We start from the raw sequence: 18,829 nt of genomic DNA, 5'->3' as shown, positions 1-18,829 counted from the left end.
CACACCCCGTGAGGATCACTGGTGTGCAGCCGGGGTTGGCACCCTGGTTGGTAGGCAGCCAGAGAGTAAATATTTTGAGCTCCACAGGCCGTCTGGTCTCTGTCGCAGTAACGCCACCCTGCCGTTGTGGTGTGAAAGCAGCCATAGATGATGCAGAAACGTATCAGCCTGGCTGTGCTCCAGTCACACTTGATTTGTGCACACCGAAACTTGAATTTCGTAGCATCCTTGCGCATCGTACGTATGTTCCTCTTTGGAGTTTCTTTCCCCCACCCCCAACCATTTTAAAGTAACAACCATTAGCTTGCCATACAGAAATAGGCAGTGAGCTAGATTGGATCTGTGGGCCATAGTTCGCTGACCCCTGGTAATATGGGTAGTTTACTTGCTGTATTTCTTTCTTTCATTAAAAAAAAACAAAACAAAAAACATTAGCTTGGGAAGGCACTATCATGTTTTAATTTTAGTCGCTGTGGATTTTACTGTGGAAGGCAATTCTACGCACACGTCTGCTTTTCTGCCTACTGCTATTGGATTTTTTTCTTGCTACCTCTGTTGAAATCTAGAAAGACCTTTTTTTCAAACCATTCTCTATTGTTGGGACAGCCATTTGCTTTTTCGTTAATGCATTCAGTGTGTATTTACGAAGCACCCACAACGGTGTGGCAGGCAGGTGGCCATGGCAAGCCGGGTGCTCCGGGGAAGGGGGGGGGCAGTGATGGCCGAGATAGACTTGGTCTCTGCCCCCGTGGATCTCTCTGGCTCGCAGGGAAGAGGTCAGTCATGCACAGTGCTTGGCAGATCACAGCATGCACTGAAGGTGTGGACTTGAGCATTTATTTCCACGGTCCCATGATACGTGCGTTATGCAGGTGGACGCGGCCCACGTGCAGTAGTCTGTATCCTGGGAAACAGGGTGGTGTTTCACATTAGTGGCGTTGGGCATTTGAGTGTACCGATGGCAGAAACTTCTCCAGAAATCAGTCCACAATTAGAGTTGGAAATTGTCACGCCAGTTGGAGGTTTTCCTTTGACCCTGTGCCCTAGTGCAAGCCTCTGTGTCTTTCCGGGTAAGTTGAACTGCTTCAGGTTGGGGGCGTTTCCGTTTTCTTCTGGCCCAGTAAGCGTGAGACTCCCGTTAGGCACGACTGAAAGGCGGCCATTACCACAACCAGTCAAGGGAACCGGGGAGGACATCGAGGCCTGCACAGCCCTGCCGCTTGTAGGTTTTGGGGATTACAAGGGAAAAAGTTAATGCTTTACCAAAAAGTAATAAATTTAAAAATGCTGCCCTATGTAAGTAAGCCTTGTTTGAATGACTAGTGAGATTGCACAGTGGCTTGCATAGGAAAAAACAAACCCCAGAGTAAAATGGTGAGCCGGAAGTGCTTTCCTGCTTTGTATCGTTTTCCCAGTTACAGACAGGAAACATTCAAGTGTGTTTTCAAGCACAGAACATTGGACACAAAGAAGGCTCTGACGAAGCAGAAAAAGACCCGCATACAAAAAGTTTAGGTCTGTGGAGAAAAATGTCTGATTGAAAACAATGTGATTTAGCAAGTGTTTTTTTTTTTAATCGTTGGCTTGCGCTGTCTCTAGGTGCCTTGATAAGCTTAACATATTGCTCTCCCTCTTTGCTTTATTCATGAATTTTTAAAATCTGATCAAAAATCACATCTCAGGGGCGCCAGGGTGGCTCAGTCGGTTGAGTGTCCAACTCTTGATTTCGGTTCAGGTCATGATCTCGCGGTTCAGATTGTGAGATTGAGCCCTGCATCAGATTCTGGGCACTGATCTCGAGGAGCCTGCTTGGGATTCTCCCTCTCTCTCTGCCCCTCCCCTAGTCACACTCTCCCTGTCTCTCTCAAAATAAATAAGTAAACTTAAAAAAAAAATCACATCTCAGTAAAAACCAAGTTTCTGTGGCTAATATACTCTTTGAATGGGCACCGTGGCCAGTATTCTGAGTAATTGCTAGACTTCCCTGGGTAAAAGTTCTACTGGCAGATTCTCTGGTAAAGATGAACACTCCCAAACAGTTCAGCATAGAAAGGGCTGAGCCTTGGACCAGACACAGTGATGAGAAAGATCGAGTCATTTGGAGCACGTATTGGGGGAGGTAGGGACCATGGTGGTTCCCTAAAATTAAGGTGGGGCTAGCATAGACCAATGGGGGTATCTTAGTGTGAAGGAGCCACCCCAATTTGTATGTTACATTCCAGACTCCTGATTCGTCACAAAAAGTAATCTTACCAGATAGCCTGTATTCATGGTTTAGACGATTTAATATTAAAACCTCCATACTACCCAAAGCTGTCTACAGATTCAGTACAGTTCCCATCAAAATTCTAATGGCATTCTTCACAGAAAAAAGAAAAACAATTGTAAAATCCACATGGAACCACAAACGACTGAAACAGCAAAAGCAATCCTGCGCTAGAAGAACAAGGCTGGAGGCGTCACACTTCCCGATTTCAAACTCCTTGATCCTGGAACAACGTGGGTTTGAATTGCATGAGTCCACGTATATGCAGATTTTTTTTTGCAGTACAGTACTGTAGATGTATTTTCTCTTCCATACAATTTGCTTAATAGCATTTTCTTTCTAGGGGTGCCTGGCTGGCTCAGTCGGTTAAGCGTCCAACTTCCACTCAGGTCATGGTCTCGCAGTTCGTGAGTTCGAGCCCTGCATTGGGCTCTGTGCTAACAGGCTCAGAGTCTGAAGCCTCTCTGTCCCTCACCTGCACGCGCACACACACACACACTCTCTCTCTCTCTCTCTCTCTCTCTCTCTCTCAAAAGTAAATAAACATTAAAAAATGTTAAAAAGTAATTACATTTTCTAACTTTCTTTATTGTAAGAATACATTAAACAATGCACATAACATATAATACATATTAACCAACTATTTATGTTCTCAGTGATGTTTCTGGTCAACAGTAGCTACTAGTAGTTAAATTTTCAGGGAGTTAAAAGTTACGTGCCAATTTTTCACTGCACAGGGTCAACACCCCTAACTCCTATGTTGGTCAAGGGTCGGCTGTATATTACAAAGCAGTAGTCATCAAAATAGGATGGTATTGGCATAAAAAAGATACATAAATGGAACAGACTAGAAAGCCCAGAAATAAATCTGATTAAGAAGAGATATTGGATCTCTTTCTAAAATTAATTTTATCAGTGTAATATGTGGCTGAGTGTCCATAAAGGCAGGAAACATAGTGTCAACTTATTTTCAAGCTGTATGTTAACATTTTCGTATAATATGTTCCACATAGATTTCAGTCTCCAGATACCTTTTTAGGTAAAGTACCTCTAAATTGAAAGCAAAGGGTCTAGTTGGTAAAATGAAACAAAGGATAATAAATACATTGATTTGCTTTGTAATCAAATGACTTGATTACAGGGGTGTCAAATGACTCGACTTAAATCACTGTTTGAACCAGAAGTCCCACTATGGCACCTCGATTGCCGTCATTCTGGGTATTACGTACAGCAACAGTGCTGCCCCTTTGGACTGCAGAGGAGTCCTCGGAAAGTAGCGTGATCTGGCAACTGAGGCTCGAGCAACTCAGGATGTTCCTCTGCCGATTGATGGCCGCCAGGTCGGCTTTCTGGAAAGGTCTACATAGTTAATGATAATTGGAAAGCATGAGTGGGAGAACGCTGTGAAAGTACTTTGTTTCTTTTTAAAGTAAAGATGAGATGCCTGAAGGAAGTACTCAGTTGTTACTATTTGTGTGTGTATCATTGAATCACGTTCCTGGATTTGTGACAAACGTGTTTCAGTAAGGCTGTCAAGCTCAGAAATGATCATTTTAAATTTTTTTTTTTTCAACGTTTATTTATTTTTGGGACAGAGAGAGACAGAGCATGAATGGGGGAGGGGCAGAGAGAGAGGGAGACACAGAATCGGAAACAGGCTCCAGGCTCTGAGCCATCAGCCCAGAGCCTGACGCGGGGCTCGAACTCCCGGACCGCGAGATCGTGACCTGGCTGAAGTCGGACGCTTAACCGACTGCGCCACCCAGGCGCCCCAGAAATGATCATTTTAGGAACTGAAGGTTCAGCTTCTCTACAGCGCTCTTTATTTATTTATTTTAAATTTATTTTAAGTAGGCTCCATGCCCAATGTGGGGCTCAAACTCATGACCCCCAGATCTAGAGTTGCACATTCTACCGACTGAGCCAGCGAGGCGCCTCTAGAGCAGTCTTCTCTCCAAGGGTGGCCTGTGGGTCTCGGCCATGGAATTCTGGGAGGAAAGGGCCTCTTAAAGAAGCAGGATCGTGTTCCAGACCTGCTTTTGAACAGAGGTGAGGCCTGGAAACTGGCATTTTAAATCCGCACACTCCCCACCCTCAGTGATTCTATACACGCCCAGGTCTGGGAGCCACTGGTCTCGAGGCTTTGTTCTTGTTTGGGGTTGCTATTCTTTGCAGACTTTTGTTTGCTGGTTTTTTTCTTTGGTTTTGCTCAAGGAGCCCTCTGATGTCAACATTGGTGGAATTTCTCCCCACGTTATCATTCATTTCTGCCTGTTTTGTTTATTTTTTATTTTTTTATTTTAGAGAGAGAGAGCATGCATACACAAGCGGGGAACGGGGGGAGACAGGGGCCGAGGGAGACAGAGAGAACCCCAAGCAGGCGCCACCCTCCACACAGAGCCCGACGTGGGGTTTGATCCCACGACCCTGGATCATGACCTGAGCTGAGGTCAAGAGTTGAATGCTCGACCGACCGAGCCACCCAGGCGTCCGTCCCTAGCTGTTTTGTTTTAAACTCTGGGATAATAATTGTTACATTTCACGAGTTCCTTTGCATTTCTGGATTTCTGACTCTGAGCTTTTCATTTTTTCCCACAGAGCTGAGAAAACAGAAGTCCTCAGTGAAGATCTGTTACAGGTAACAAAATAAAATCTTCTTAAAGTGCTTTGCTTAAAGAGGAAAACAAAACAAAGCCTCATCGGCGAGAACTGAAGCAGATCTGTGTACGAACGTCTGTATGTATGATCTGAGACACGATGAGACTGATCGGCATGGTCCCGAGCAGGAAAGAAAAGCAGTTGGGTTGCACGGTGATAAAAAGGGGATCTGGAACTTCGGTGTCATGCTGTGAAGTTCAGATGGGGCTGTCCTGCTTTCAAGTGCCAGGTGTCGGGGTGGGGTGGGGGAGGCGCTGGCTGGCCTGGCCGGTCCACCGGCACTGCAGCCTGGTCACGGGTCCCGGGCAGGCTGCGGGCCTGTCGCTCGCTGCTATGACGGTGTCCTTGATGGGACAGGCCCTGCCAGCAACAGCCTAGAGTTTCCACTTCTTGCCTCTCATGCTATCCTCCTCCACTTCTGGGCTGAGTTGGCTCCTGACGGACATAGAGTCTCAGTGACGGTGACCAGACCTGTCAGAACCACCCTGAGGCCCTGAGGTGGCCTGTTACCAGCCTGGACTTTTCTGCCCTGCAGGAGGGATATTTCCTGCAGGGACCTCGGCCGGGGCCACTGCACTTCGTCTCTCACAGGCTTCCCTAACTTTGGGGCTGGGGGTTTCTTCCAGAAGGCCTGGGACCCTTTGTGCACATCCCTTCACTCGGCCTCAACCCCGTTCCGTCTCCGCCCACCTCACGGCACGCCGGGAAAGACAGAACCCTTCTGCACTGAGGTTTCTCTTAAGCCTCCTTGCTTGTGTCCTTGCTTCTCATTCCATGACCTTCGGCAGGTCTTTTCACCTGAGCCCCTGAAGACCAGCAGTCTGCTCCCGGGTGACTTTCTGTCTCTTCCCACAGAGAGGAGCTGGCATAGCTTAGAAAAATGATGCCATGCCAGCCCATGTCAGAACATCCTTCTAAATTATGACAGCCACCTGCAGGTAGAAGATTCTAAGAGCACGTTTTTTTTGTTGTTGTTGTTGTTTTTAAGGACCGGAAGTTTTTATTAAGAGTAGGAGGGTTTTTTTTTTTAAAGAATTATTAGATAATCATATTCTTCTTTTTTTTATTTTTCTTTTTAACGTTTATTTTATTTTTGAGAGAGCGAGAGAGAGGGAGAGAGAGAATGTGAGCAGGGGAGGGGCAGAGAGAGAGGGAGACACGGAATCTGAAGCAGGCTCCAGGCTCTGAGCTGCCAGCACACAGCCCAATATGGGGCTTGAACTCCTGAACCGTGAATTCATGAGCTGAGCCAAAACTGGACACTTAACCAACTGAGCCACCCAGGAGCCCTGACAATCTTATTCTTAGTAATATTTGCTCATTGGCTTTGATCGTATATTTCAGCTTCACTTTCAGACTTTCAGAAATGTTGCTTGGGCTCGATAACCTTTAACTAGACTAGGTTTCACATCAGTGTTCTCTCTCCCACATCCCACGTTAGTAATAAATATGCACAACCTCCTTGAACCCTTGAAGCCCCAGGCCTTGCAGGCAGTTTGAGGACTGCAGAATTCCCACAGGAGGCAGGTGGCAACTGTCTGCTCCTGTCCCTTTCTTAGAACATCCACGGGGGCCTCAAGAGTTTGCCAGTTTCAAGGAACGCCTTGTTTCATCATGCAGATGCTTACCCGCCCCCCCCCCCATACGAAATGATTCCCAGAGCTCCTGTGACAACGGTGGCAGGCAAGAAGCAGCATCACTCTCTCTCGGTGGACGTGTGAGGCTTACGTGGCACGGATGGTCACACTGGGTGCCTGTGAGCATGTGCTCCGTCGTCTTCCTGCCTGGGTCTGAATCCTGGCCTGAAACTTACCAGCCGTGAGGCCGTGCGGCCGTGGGCAGCAAGCTGTCCAATCCCTCTGTGCTTCGGTCCCCTCACCGGCCACACCCGCCACACCCGGTTACTGTGACAAGTCGGTTAATACAGGTCACACTCATGGAAGGTGCCTGCTACATAGCAAGCAACTTCTACAAGTTCGCTACCCTTATTGTATCAGTACTGAAATCTGCATCACTCAGGGCGCCTCGGTCGGTTAAGCGACCGACTCTTGATTTTTGGCTCAGGTCATGATCTCACAGTTTGTGGGTTTGAGCCCCGCACTGGGCTCTGTGCTGACAGCATGGAACCTGCTTGGGATTCTGTCTGTCTCTCTACCCCTCCCCTGCTCGCTCTCTCTCTAAAAAATAAATAAATATTAAAAAAAAATTTTTTTTTCATCATTCATGTGGTTTTTGTCATTTTAAAACACTGATTAGGAAATCACGGAAGGCATGTGAGCAATTAGTACACCTGAGGAGGCTGATGGTTTGCATTTGTTAGGAAATTGCTGAATTAAGTTAAAACGGACACATCCCCAGGCTTGCTCCCAAGTGACTGGGTCCGTGGTCAAGATTCACTTCATCCACCATTGCTATATGATGTTGAATAAGAGAATGCACGAATGAAACAAGGTGAACAGAGCAGGGTGAACACCCACAATGTGTGAAAACAAAGCAGAATTCAGGGGCACCTACGTGGCTCAGTCGGTTAAGCGGCCGACTTCGGCTCAGGTCACGATCTCACAGTTCGTGAGTGTGAGCCCCGCGTCGGGCTCTGTGCTGACGGTTCAGAGCCTGGAGCCTGTTTCACATCCTGTGTCTCCCTCTCTCTCTATCCCCGCCCTGCTCGCGCCCTCTCTCTCTCTCTCTCTCTCTCTCTCAAAAACAAACGCTAAAAAAATAAGATAAATTAAAAAAAGAAAGCAAGCAGAATTCATTTTCCCCAGTCCTGGTATTCTGCAAGCAAAGACAGATTCCCAGGACTTACAGAAGCCAGATGAGGCCAGCTACCATTATGTCCACTCACCAGGACTGAAGACTGAGTCTGAGGAATGCCCCCAGTTACACAGAGGGAAGGAAGAAAACTCAACCGAGAACCACCTCTACGGGAATGTGGCCTGGAGCATGAAGGGGTGAGAAAGTCCACCAAGGTCTAGCCTTAGATCTGTCCATAATTATGTGACACGGGGCAAAGCCTTTACTGCTCTCACCATTTAAAAATAAAATGAGATGAACAAAATAAAATCAATAAACTTAAAATGAAATAAGCAATGAAATTAGCCACCATGCATTCAGTCACGTGCCTCCCGCTACACATCATCTCATGAACTCCCATAATAGTCCAGAGAAGTTATCCCTTTATAAACAAAGCCCTGGCGGGGGCACCGGGGTGGTTCAGTTACTTGAGCGTCCATCCAAGCCTTATTTCGGCTCAAGTCATGATCTCACAGTTCGTGGGATCAAGCCCCGTGTCAAGCTCCAGGCTGCCAGCGCAGAGCCTGCTTGGGATTCTCTCCACCCATCCCCACCCCGCTCCTTCCCTGCTCATGCTCTCTCTCAAAATAAGTAGAGAACTTTTTTAAAAACAAATCAAAATCAAAAACAAGGACCTGGGGCTCAGAAAGATCCAAATAACAGCTAATAACCTGCTCAGCAGCCGGGCAATCCTGAAAACGCTCTTGTACAAATTAACTCGCTTACTCCTCACTACACCTTATTAACGTCGGGACTGTTAGTATTCTCATTTTCCTGATCAAGAGACAGCACGGAGAGGTTATGAAACTTGTCCAGGTCACACAGCTAGGCAATCTACCTCCAGAGCATGGACTCCCAACCACCCTACAATTCTGCCTAAGGGCACCCGGCCAATCCTAAGAGCCAGGGCCAGGACTCGGACCCACGCTGAGTAATTCCAAAGCTCTAAAACAGAAGCCTTCCCACCACATCAGAAGAGAAAAACAGGCAACCAGCGGGCCAAACTCGGGGATCTTACAAATTAGGAATTTTACATTAAAATTCTACACTGTAGCTTCTCCTGAAAAATTGGGGGTTCTCAACTCCGGGCTCCCATGTCCACATGGGAACGAGGTGGCACTGAGCAGGGGTGAACTGTGGTTCACCAGAGTCCCCAGCACTCCTGTCTGCCTTACACCTGGCCAACTTCCTCCACTGCATCACCTGCCTGCCTCGGAAGGAATCAGGGTTCGCTACCCTGACACCCATATGTTAGCCAAAATTCCTTCCATCGCGATCTATGACTCTATAATTAATACAACGGTAAAATGTGAACTTTACAAAGTTTTTGTAAAGGCCAAGAGAGAAGTTCCAAAAACCCTGGCTGCGAGTTTGCAGGAAGTTAAGAAATCAGGAACGCTGGGAATTGCTGGAATCGATTTAAAAAGGAGATGTGTGTGTGGCCAGAGGCGGAAGGAAAAGAGTGAGTGGAAATTTATACTGAGGTTGCTCAGAGAGGGTTAGCCACCACGCGAACGCATACAGCACGCAAAGGTCTTGGAGCTTCCTTTTACCTGTTCATGGTTTATGAACACAGCTGTCTCAAAACTGTTAGCTGCCCACTTGAGAAGGTTGGCCGACTGCTCCGGAGTCATGTAAACCAGCACACGTTCCGTTATCAGCAGTGTTGGCAATCTTCAGAGAAGAAAAAAGGCACATAAGTATGTATTCATCAAATCGGGACTCTAACGGCAGCCACGGATAGTGCTGGCAGGGCAGGAAAACCCTGGGGTGCACACCGCAGGAAGAGGAGAAGCCCCGGATAGCACGTCAACTATCAGGGCGCTAAGAGGCGGAGAGCCCCGTTGTGACCCAAAGTTTCAGACCGTAACAACGTGAGCACTGAGCAAGGTTTTGTCTGGCTGGCTCCAAATTCTCCCCCGGCATGCCCGCACATGGTGACGAGGTGGCCCTGCAGACCCCTTGCTCCCAGGTAGTCTAGTTCCCTTCCCCTGGAATCTGGGTTAGGCCTGTAACTTGCTGTGGCCAATACAACAGTAGCAAACACGACGCAAGCGGAAGCTGAAAATCACTTGCACGTTGGCCCTTGCCCTCTTGCTCAGCAGCCTGAACCAGTGTGGCAATGAACCCAAGCCGGCTTGCTATCGGAGGGGAGGCCCTGTGCGTGAGAATGAGGCATCCGCATAGGAGGGAACCCCAGGGGACCTCAGCTGCAGCTGGCTCCAGTGGAAGAACCACCCAGCTAAGCCCAGTCCAAATGGTCAACTCACACAATCCTGAGCAACTTGTGAACTGCTCTGAATTGTGAGTTGTTCGAGACCGCTGAGGCTGCAGAGATTTTGGTACACGTCAAAAGCTGACTGATAAAATGCAGAAATACTGCTATCCCTTCAACAGAATCTAATTCTTCTCACACAGACTTTTGTCATCAAGAATTAAAAACAACACGAACAGTCTTCAGCAAATGACACATTAGTATGCGGTCTGAGTTACCAGACCCGAAGTAACGAACAAATTACGAAACAGGAAAAGCAATAAACTCCTACAGAAATCTCTAAAAGCTTTACATGTTGGAAGGGAACACAGGCAGCCCTAAATTATGTGAGCTCTGCTGATTTATTCCTGCTCCTTCTGACTCCTTTACTGGATCCTCCTCCTTCTCTGCCCCTTTACGCTGCTGTTCCTCATGGCTGGTTGCTAGTTTTCTCACAAAGCACGTAGATTATTTTTGCCTATTTTTATTGGCGGGGAATTTCAAAACAAATAAATTGTCTGAACTGAAAATACCCAAGAAATTTGCTGAAAAGAACATCGTGTACGTTAGTGTCAGAATGTAACCCATGCAGTTAGACTCAGTGCCTGGACTCATGATCACTAGAGAGAAAGGCTACCCACAAATGCTGCTGGCTTTGACCTGACAGTCCCGACTATCCACTGTTACTGTTTATCAGGATTTCCTTTTTTTTTTTTTTTTTTTTCCTTTTTTTGACAAGGAAATGTTGTACAACTCAAGTGACTTAAAAATATACACCCAGGGGTGCCTGGGTGGCTCAGTCGGTCAAGCATCCAACTTCAGCTCAAGTCATAATCTCACAGTCCATGGGTTCGAGCCCCACATCGGGCTCTGCTCACCGCTCAGAGCCTGGAGCCTGCTTCGGATTCCGTGTCTCCCTTTCTCTCTGCTCCTCCCCGGCTCGTGCTCGCACTCTCTCTCAAAAATAAATAAACACTAAATGAAATTAAAAATATATATCCAGGTGCGCCTGGGTACCCCAGTCAGTTGAGCATCTGACTTGATTTCGGCTCAGGTCATGATCCGAGGGTTATGGGATTGAGCCCTGTGTTGGCACTCCACGTTGAGCATGCAGCCTGCTTGGGATCTTATCTCTCTCTCTCGTTTTCTCTACCCCTCTCCCTGACTTGCACATGCTCTCTTTCTCTCTCTCTAAAATAAATATATATGTATGTGTATACAAATACACACACACATATGTATGTATATATCTACAAATGCTCTCTGGACCCAATTGGGTCATGGTACAAAGAATGAGAGAACTAAATCCAGAGGATAGACAATGAAGTCCAAGATGAAGTTGAAAATCAGAAAGAAAAACATTAAAAGGAAGTTTAAAGTAAGCAATTTTTTTTAACCTAAGTCTAAAACCCCAGATTATATCAATAGGAACGATTAGAAAAAGTGAGTGGGTGGAAAAAAAAGTTTCAAAACCTCAATAGGTTGGTAATTAGAGAAAAACAGTTCCAAAAACGTTTTTATTGATTTAAAAAATTTTTTTTAATGTTTATTTATTTTTGAGAGACAGAGCACAAGCAGGGGAGGGGCAGAGAGAGAGGGAGACACAGGATCTGAAGCAGGCTCCAGGCCTCCAGGCTCCAAGCTGTCAGCACAGAGCCTGATGCAAGGCTCGAACCCACGAACCATGAGACCACGAACTGAGCTGAAGTCGGATGCTTAACCGACTGAGCTACCCACGTGCCCCTCCAAAAACCTTTTTAATGCAAAAGGCACCGACTATTACATACGGTATTACCACATGGGGGGAAGCCAGGTGGAGAAGGCTACGTGGGAATTTCCTGTACAGCTTTTGCAACTTTTTTTTTTACAAATTTGAATTATTTGAAAATGAAAAGTTAGACACGTTTACAGTGTAGTTTTAAGAGGTAGCTTCGCCAATATTAAAAACAGGATTAATACTTTTCAGAAGAGAAGTCTAAGTGAAGCGAAAACAGCCCACGGAGGAAAACACAGAGCACAAATGAACCCCAGAGAACTATGGATGTAATTCTAATACTTGTGATAGCCGCTGTTCCTTATCCATTTTGTAAATCTCCAGAAGTGAGGCAAACTTGCCTATCAGGAGCTCCCCTGATTAATTTTTTTTTAAGTGTATTTACTTATTTTGAGAGAGACAGAGGGCAAGCAGGGGAGGAACAGAGAGAGAGGGAGGAAGAATCCCAAGCAGGCTCTGTCAGCACAGAGCCCAATGTGGGGCTCAATCTCATGAACCATGAGATCACGACCTGAGCCGAAATCAGAAGTTGGATGCTTAACCAACTGAGCCACGCAGGCATCCCAAGAGCTCTCCTGATTTGTAAGTGGTTATTTCCCTGGCTATGTAGCACATTTGCCCAAATGGTGTGTTTCTACGTTCGCAGCGGGTTGCTGCTGGTTACCACTGCAACTGTAATAATCTACAGATTATAGCTTATGCGCCAATTTCCGTTCAACTGCTTTCACACGCATACTTAATATAATCTCCAAGCTGTCAGCGCAAAGCCTGACATGGGGCTCGATCTCCCCAACCGTGAGATCATGACCTGAGCGGAAATCAAAGAGTTGGACGCTTAACCAACTGAGCCACCCAGGCGCCCTGCAGTTGTAGGTTTCTATACATAGAATTATCTTCTCTCAAACTTTATGGTATTAGGCATCAGTATGTCATAAAAGCAATACACGTGATTCTGATGTGAAAACAGGAGAAACATTGCTTCTCAAAAACTTAGAAAACCTCCCTCATAGCCATGAAATGATAAACATTTCAGAATTAAAAACGGAACACGGGTCTCATGCTGCACTTTCACCTGACCTTATTTCGTATTCGCATGAAATCACAAACGCGTAAGAGGTTAAAACAAGATCTCACTGTGGATTCATGTTCCATTTCTTTAGCTTCTCTTCGAGTTCAGGTGAATCTCGGAGATCTGCTCCAATAATGGCATAGCTCTTTGAATCCAACAGGTGTCCATCTGGAAAGAGATTATCATTTCAACAGAAATTCATCCAGAGATGGTCATTTCAATGGATTTCTTTTCAAAATTAAATTATTTTTTCTCCATTACACAAATACATGTCCCACTGCAAAAAGGAAAAAAAAAAAATCAGGAAGGAGGAGGGTGGAATGAACGAAAATCACATCTTCCAACTATTAATGTTTTGGTATAGAACATTCCAGTCTTTCTTCTATACATACAACATAACCCCATACACACAACATAAGCACATTTTCTGTCACACAAATACGTACACACACATCACACAGGAAAAAGAAAACAGGGCCAATTCTTCTTTTGAAAACTGCTTTTCCTACTTAACAGTAATATCAATGACATCATCGTCTGTAATGATTTCCTAGCATTCCATCAGTGGATAAAACGACTTACTCAGCCAAGCCCTCACGATTAGGCCTGTGGTATCTCCAAATTTTCTCCATCTGAGGCACTGCGATGAGCATCTTTGTATAGACCTCATGAAGCACCTGTCCAGTTAAGTAGGTCTCTAGGAGTAGAATTAGGAGGTCAAAGGGTAACCTATTTAAGTATTGGTACCGATCGGCTGGCCACTCTCTAAATGTCGTGCCAATTTGTGAGATACTGTGTTTAAAAGAAAATAGCTTCTAAAGTATTTACAAATACAATGATGACATTTGCTTGAAAATGCTCCCACAGAGGTCAGACAGAATTGGTTTCTATAGTGGTTCTCGAGCTTTGGCAGTCATCAGAATCACCTGGCGGGCTTGTTAAAACAGACTGATGGCTTCTACCCCCCAGGTTTCTGATGTAGCAGATCTTCCAGAAGTAGACATTTTGTCAAATTCTTTCAAAAGCTAGACATCTGTATTTCCAACAAATGCTCCGCAGTGGTGATGTCACTAGTCCAGGACTACACTTTTAGAACCACTGGAACGGATGAAATTGGCCACAGTTAAAAGTTCCGTGATGGGTACATGGAGGTTCATTTACTTATTTATTTTGAGAGATGGCGGGGGGTGGGGGTGGGGGGAGAGTGGGGTAAGGGTGGAGAAAGAGGGAGAGAAAGAATCCCAAGCAGGCTCTGTGCTAATAACACAGAGTCCAGTGCAGGGCTCAAACTCATGAACTGTGAGATCCTGACCTGAGCCCAAATCAAGACTTGGCCATTTGACTGACTGAGCCACCCAGACGTCCCCCTTGATTTACTCATTCGGACTTACTTTTCATTGTGTGCCCATTTAGATACTTTTAAGTTTCACCTCATGCATATTTCAGCTTTAAGAAATGATCAATTTCAAGATGCGTATTTTTTCTCAGTTTCACATTTCTGAAATGAGGATGCATCAGTCAATAACGTTTCGGTTTAACTTAGCAGCACCTTTTCTTTCCTGATGGAAAATAAATAGTGTGATTCTTGCAATCACAGCCTCAAAGGTTTAATGAAATAGGGCAATTTTTCAGTGAAAGTGTGTCAGTGTTATCATCGCCTATCACTTTTCTCAAATTTTCACTCACATTTGTATTTTCATTAATTTTTATTTCAACTGTCCCTCTCCCAGTATGATGGCAAGATCAAAAACTATCAAGGACAGGACTAGAAAATTTGCCTACACAAGACACAAACCCAGAGTTAAAAACCAAGTGAAAGGCTAGGAAAGAAATCTGCCAATCAACAGTTGATGAGGGATTTATATCAAAGAACATTGCTTTATGTTGTAAAGGATTCCTATAAATTGAAAAGAAAATGAAACAATGCAACTGGAAAATATATGAGCAAAGGAAATTTACAAAGAAATCCCACAGGCCAACAGAAGGAAGGGTACTCCGTTCCACTAGCCCGTTCAAAGTTATAAAAATTTAAAACAAACAAAAAAAGTTACAAAAAATTTTTTAATTCATAGATTTGGCAGACTGGCAGGAATTTTTAAAAATGGTAGTAGCCAGTGTTAGCGAGGGTGTAGGGAAAGAGAACCCTCATCTACTCTAGTGAAAATACAAATTAGTCGAAAGGGTCTTGAAGCACGGCTTGGCAGTAGCTATTAGAATTCATAAGGTACAATTTTTTGAACTGGCAATTCCTGCAAATATGCACCTATAACTAGGCTTTCTACAAAACTGTTTCACAGGAAACCATAAAGAAGGCGGCAATCTAAAGGACCATCAGGAGCGAAGACGTTAAGTAAAATGGAATTTCCATGCAGAGGAGTACTACGAAGTCACCAGAAATAACGAGGTAGATCTAATATGGCAACATGAAGACAGCCGTGCTTCACTAGGATGCACGAAGAACAAGTTTCAAAACAGTACGTGTAAATGATTCGCTTTACTAAAATTATACATAAAACTGTATTTATTTATTTATAGAAGTATAGATTCCCTCTTTCAACAAATGCATGTTGATCTACATCATATATATTTATTTATTCAATATAGGCATACATTCCTTCAACAAAAATTTACTGAACCTTTTGCGGGCCGGGCACGGGATTCTATTTCCATGTGTATTTTCTTACGCGTGATATTTACCTGCCTCTAGGTACACTGTCCATCCACAGGAGAAAACACCCTGCACGGTGGTTATCGTGGTGGGGGGAGAGATTACGCAGGGTCTTTACTTTCTACTTGAGCTGTTTCTACACTGATGGGTCGAAGGCAACGCAAAGGGCTAACCCTTTCATTACAGCTAATCCTTCTGACGCAAATATTTTTTTAAAATTTTTTTTTCAACGTTTTATTTATTTTTGGGACAGAGAGAGACAGAGCATGAACGGGGGAGGGGCAGAGAGAGAGGGAGACACAGAATCGGAAACAGGCTCCAGGCTCTGAGCCATCAGCCCAGAGCCTGACGCGGGGCTCGAACTCACGGACCGCGAGATCGTGACCTGGCTGAAGTCGGACGCTTAACCGACTGCGCCACCCAGGCGCCCCCTGACGCAAATATTAACCAAATACACAGAAAAGTGTGACGGCTACAATGTAGAGAAAGCAGATGTGCCAGCCAATGGCAAAGCCTGAGGAGGTTCTACTTAAAAATTTGTACGACGGAAACAAAGGATGGAGGAGATATTAGTTTCTGTGGGAGTCTGTTCACTAGGAGCGTGACGAGGGCACTGTGCTGGTGTAGAGGCCTGTCTAGTTGCCTGACGTTTCCTGTGTTCTCTGTGCCCACCATCTAAGGCCATCCTCTCTGAGCATGTTTTCTGGCCTGAATTATTAATAAGCCCCTTGAACTTCTCTGTCAGACACACACTGAACACAATGGGACATTCTGGAAGAGTGTTTGTGATCTTAGTTTCAAAGGCTTAGAAGGGAGGAAAGAGTTGTTGGAAACACTCATACTGAAAACTTACGGGGAAAAACTGAGCCCCGGGGCCAAGGACCTAACGTAACAGGTGAAGCGGGTCAGGTACGAGACAACAGCGGTGGGGATGTGCATTCCCTCTCAGCGAAGCAGCCATGTAGGAGTCAGGGTCTGAGGCTGCCGGACTGGATTTTTCCAAGGAAAAGATTTTCGGGAAGAAGCTCCTATATTTGAAATGTTTGCAACTCACTGAAATGTTTTTCAAAAGATTTAAGATTGGGACCTATGGACACCTAAGAGGGGCCATACAAAAAATTGTTTCAAGTTCCTTCACAGTAAATGTGATGCAGAAGTATACACCCTGTGACCTCATGTGCACACACGCGCAGACTCAGACGCGCAGGCTCACACACACACACACACACACACACACACACACACACACACCATCTTTAAAAAGAAAGGGGAAGAAAAGCAGAGAGGTAGCCCATACTGTATTACTTAGGTTAAGGGTACTTGCCAATTTGCAGTGTGTCCTCTGAATGTAATTCTATAATGGGTTGTAATAAGAAAGGCTTGTGTCTATGGGAAGATGGGAAAGAGAGAGAAATGAGTCAAGTAGCTTAGTTAGTGAAAAAACGCAAACACCCACTCTACCGAAATGGCCAATAGGTACCGCTACTGCTCAAAGCAAGGGCGACTCCAGAGGGCCTGCTGCTTAATCACGTCTGACCCTAGGCACACACATGAAAAATTCAGTGGATCAGCTGTCAGAGTAGGTCAGTAAGCGTTACACTCTGAACCTGACGTCAAGTCACAAACTGATCACGAAACACTCAAGACGGAGAAATCGCCAAAGATAGGCTAGCGATATGTTTCCAAACGTTCCAGTGTTTTCCAAGCCATCTCTCGTTTCCTGCTTCTGCTCACTCAATTAAAACTTTTAACCATTATTAACCACAGACAACTAAACAAACCGATTCCTACTCAGACCTGACGTTCAGTAACATTTCTGTGATGACTCTGCTCTCCTCCAGAATGTGCAAAAAATTAGACAGCAGAGAGCCGATTTCCGTATCGCAACCACCATACACACATCTTTCACCCCAGAAACCTCCTCTAGGCTTAAGTGAGAGCCCACCTGCTCTTATTTGACTCGGTGTCCTAACAAGCTAGGTCGTATTCTGTGGCTGCACAGCGTCAGATGCCATAGCGCATCTCAAATGCACACTACGTGGGGCGCCCGGGTGGTCAGTCGGTTGAGCATCCAACTCCGTTCGGCTCAGGTCATGATCTCGCACACAGCTCGTGAGGTTGAGCCCTGCGTTGAGCTCTGTGCTGACAGCTCAGAGCCTGGAGCTTGCTTCGGATTCTGTGTCTCCCTGTCTCTGTGCCCCTCCCCAGCTTGCACTCTGTCTCCCTCTCTCAAAAATAAATAAATATTAAAAAAAAATTTTTTTAGATAAAATGCACATTCCGTGTAATATAATCTTGTATTTGGAAAAGGGGAAAACTTGTTTCCATAGGGTAAGTTAGAAAAAAAAAAAAACTTGAAAACTATTTCTAGCTTGTGGGAATTACACCTCTTTAAAGGACAAGGTGAAAGTTTTAATGTTTACTAAAAATTTTTTTAAATGTAAGACTTAAGATTTTGTTTAAATGACTAAGTTAAAAAGAAGGGGAAGAAGTATACGTTAAAAACCACTGAGAAAATCTGACCTTGGGCTTGAGGTCAGGGTTTAAATTTCAGCTTTACCCCTTTGTCAACAGGTAACCTTATGGAAATTAGCTTAACTTCTTTGAGCTTTGGTTTCCTCAACTGCTAATAAAAGCATGTCATTCCTGAGTCGGCTCTGAGGGCTGAATGAGATCATCTGAGTGAAGCATTTCACATGGTGCTCCAAAAGCTCTCAGCAAAGATTCACAAACTCGTCATCTATAACTGCAGAATTCTTAAAACATGGACTCAGGGTGGCCCCCATACTATCTCATATATAGTAAATGGCCAAGTTGGCCTCCCATTATTCATTCAAACGCTATTTACTACACATCTGCTGTGAGACAGGCCCCTTTCTATGCTCTGGAGATACAGAAGTAGCCGGAGCACACATAAAAATTCAGATTATTGGAGCGCCTGGTTGGCTCAGTCGGTTAAGTGTCCACCTTTGGCTCAGGTCATGATCTCACGATTCATGAGTTCGAGCCCCACGTGGGACTCTGTGCTGACAGCTCAGAGCCTGGGCCCTGCTTTGGATTCTGTCTCTCTCTCTGCCTCTCCCCCACTCATACTCTGTCTCCCTCTCTCTCTCTCAAAAATAAATAAAACATTAAAACATTTTTTTTTTAATTTCAGATTAAAATTATACCACTATAGGTCATTTCTATTAAGTGTTCAGAGAAATTACGTTAACGGACAGAAGAGTTGCAAGGGAGGGGACATTTCATTTTGAAGACAGTTTGGAATGGGGATCTTGGGGCCAGAAAGAAGGTGGGAAGGGGGTAAAAGGGAAGAGTCCCCTAAAATGAGGTCTCTGGCGTTCAGA

The 18,829-nt window shown here is 45.1% G+C and overlaps 1 protein-coding gene and 1 long non-coding RNA gene across 11 annotated transcripts in view; one reads left to right on the top strand and one right to left on the bottom strand.

The window, feature by feature from the left end:
* The window catches only part of LOC147570836 (leucine carboxyl methyltransferase 1-like), a 44,557-nt gene that overhangs the window by 1,544 nt on the left and 24,184 nt on the right, over window positions 1–18,829 (bottom strand). The window contains exons 5-7 of the mRNA XM_086696752.1: window positions 16,807–16,868; window positions 12,880–12,982; window positions 9,271–9,391 (exon numbers count right to left, since the gene is read on the bottom strand). Coding sequence (XP_086552878.1) covers window positions 9,271–9,391; window positions 12,880–12,982; window positions 16,807–16,868 — 286 coding nt within the window. The remainder of the gene's footprint in view (window positions 1–9,270; window positions 9,392–12,879; window positions 12,983–16,806; window positions 16,869–18,829) is intronic.
* LOC147570837 (uncharacterized) overlaps window positions 1–18,829 on the top strand; it is a 121,617-nt gene that overhangs the window by 96,782 nt on the left and 6,006 nt on the right. For all 10 annotated transcript variants that reach the window (XR_015247981.1, XR_015247982.1, XR_015247984.1 and 7 more), the window contains 2 exons: window positions 4,865–4,904; window positions 15,112–15,288. This is a non-coding gene — a long non-coding RNA (uncharacterized LOC147570837). The remainder of the gene's footprint in view (window positions 1–4,864; window positions 4,905–15,111; window positions 15,289–18,829) is intronic.

Source organism: Puma concolor, unplaced genomic scaffold (genome assembly GCF_028749965.1).
Source record: "Puma concolor isolate L17-30 unplaced genomic scaffold, mPumCon1.1.hap2 unalloc_scaffold_80, whole genome shotgun sequence".
In the NCBI taxonomy this organism is placed as follows: domain Eukaryota; kingdom Metazoa; phylum Chordata; class Mammalia; order Carnivora; family Felidae; genus Puma; species Puma concolor.
The sequence above is the reverse complement of the archived record's forward strand: the minus strand, read 5'-3'. Positions and strand labels throughout refer to the sequence as shown.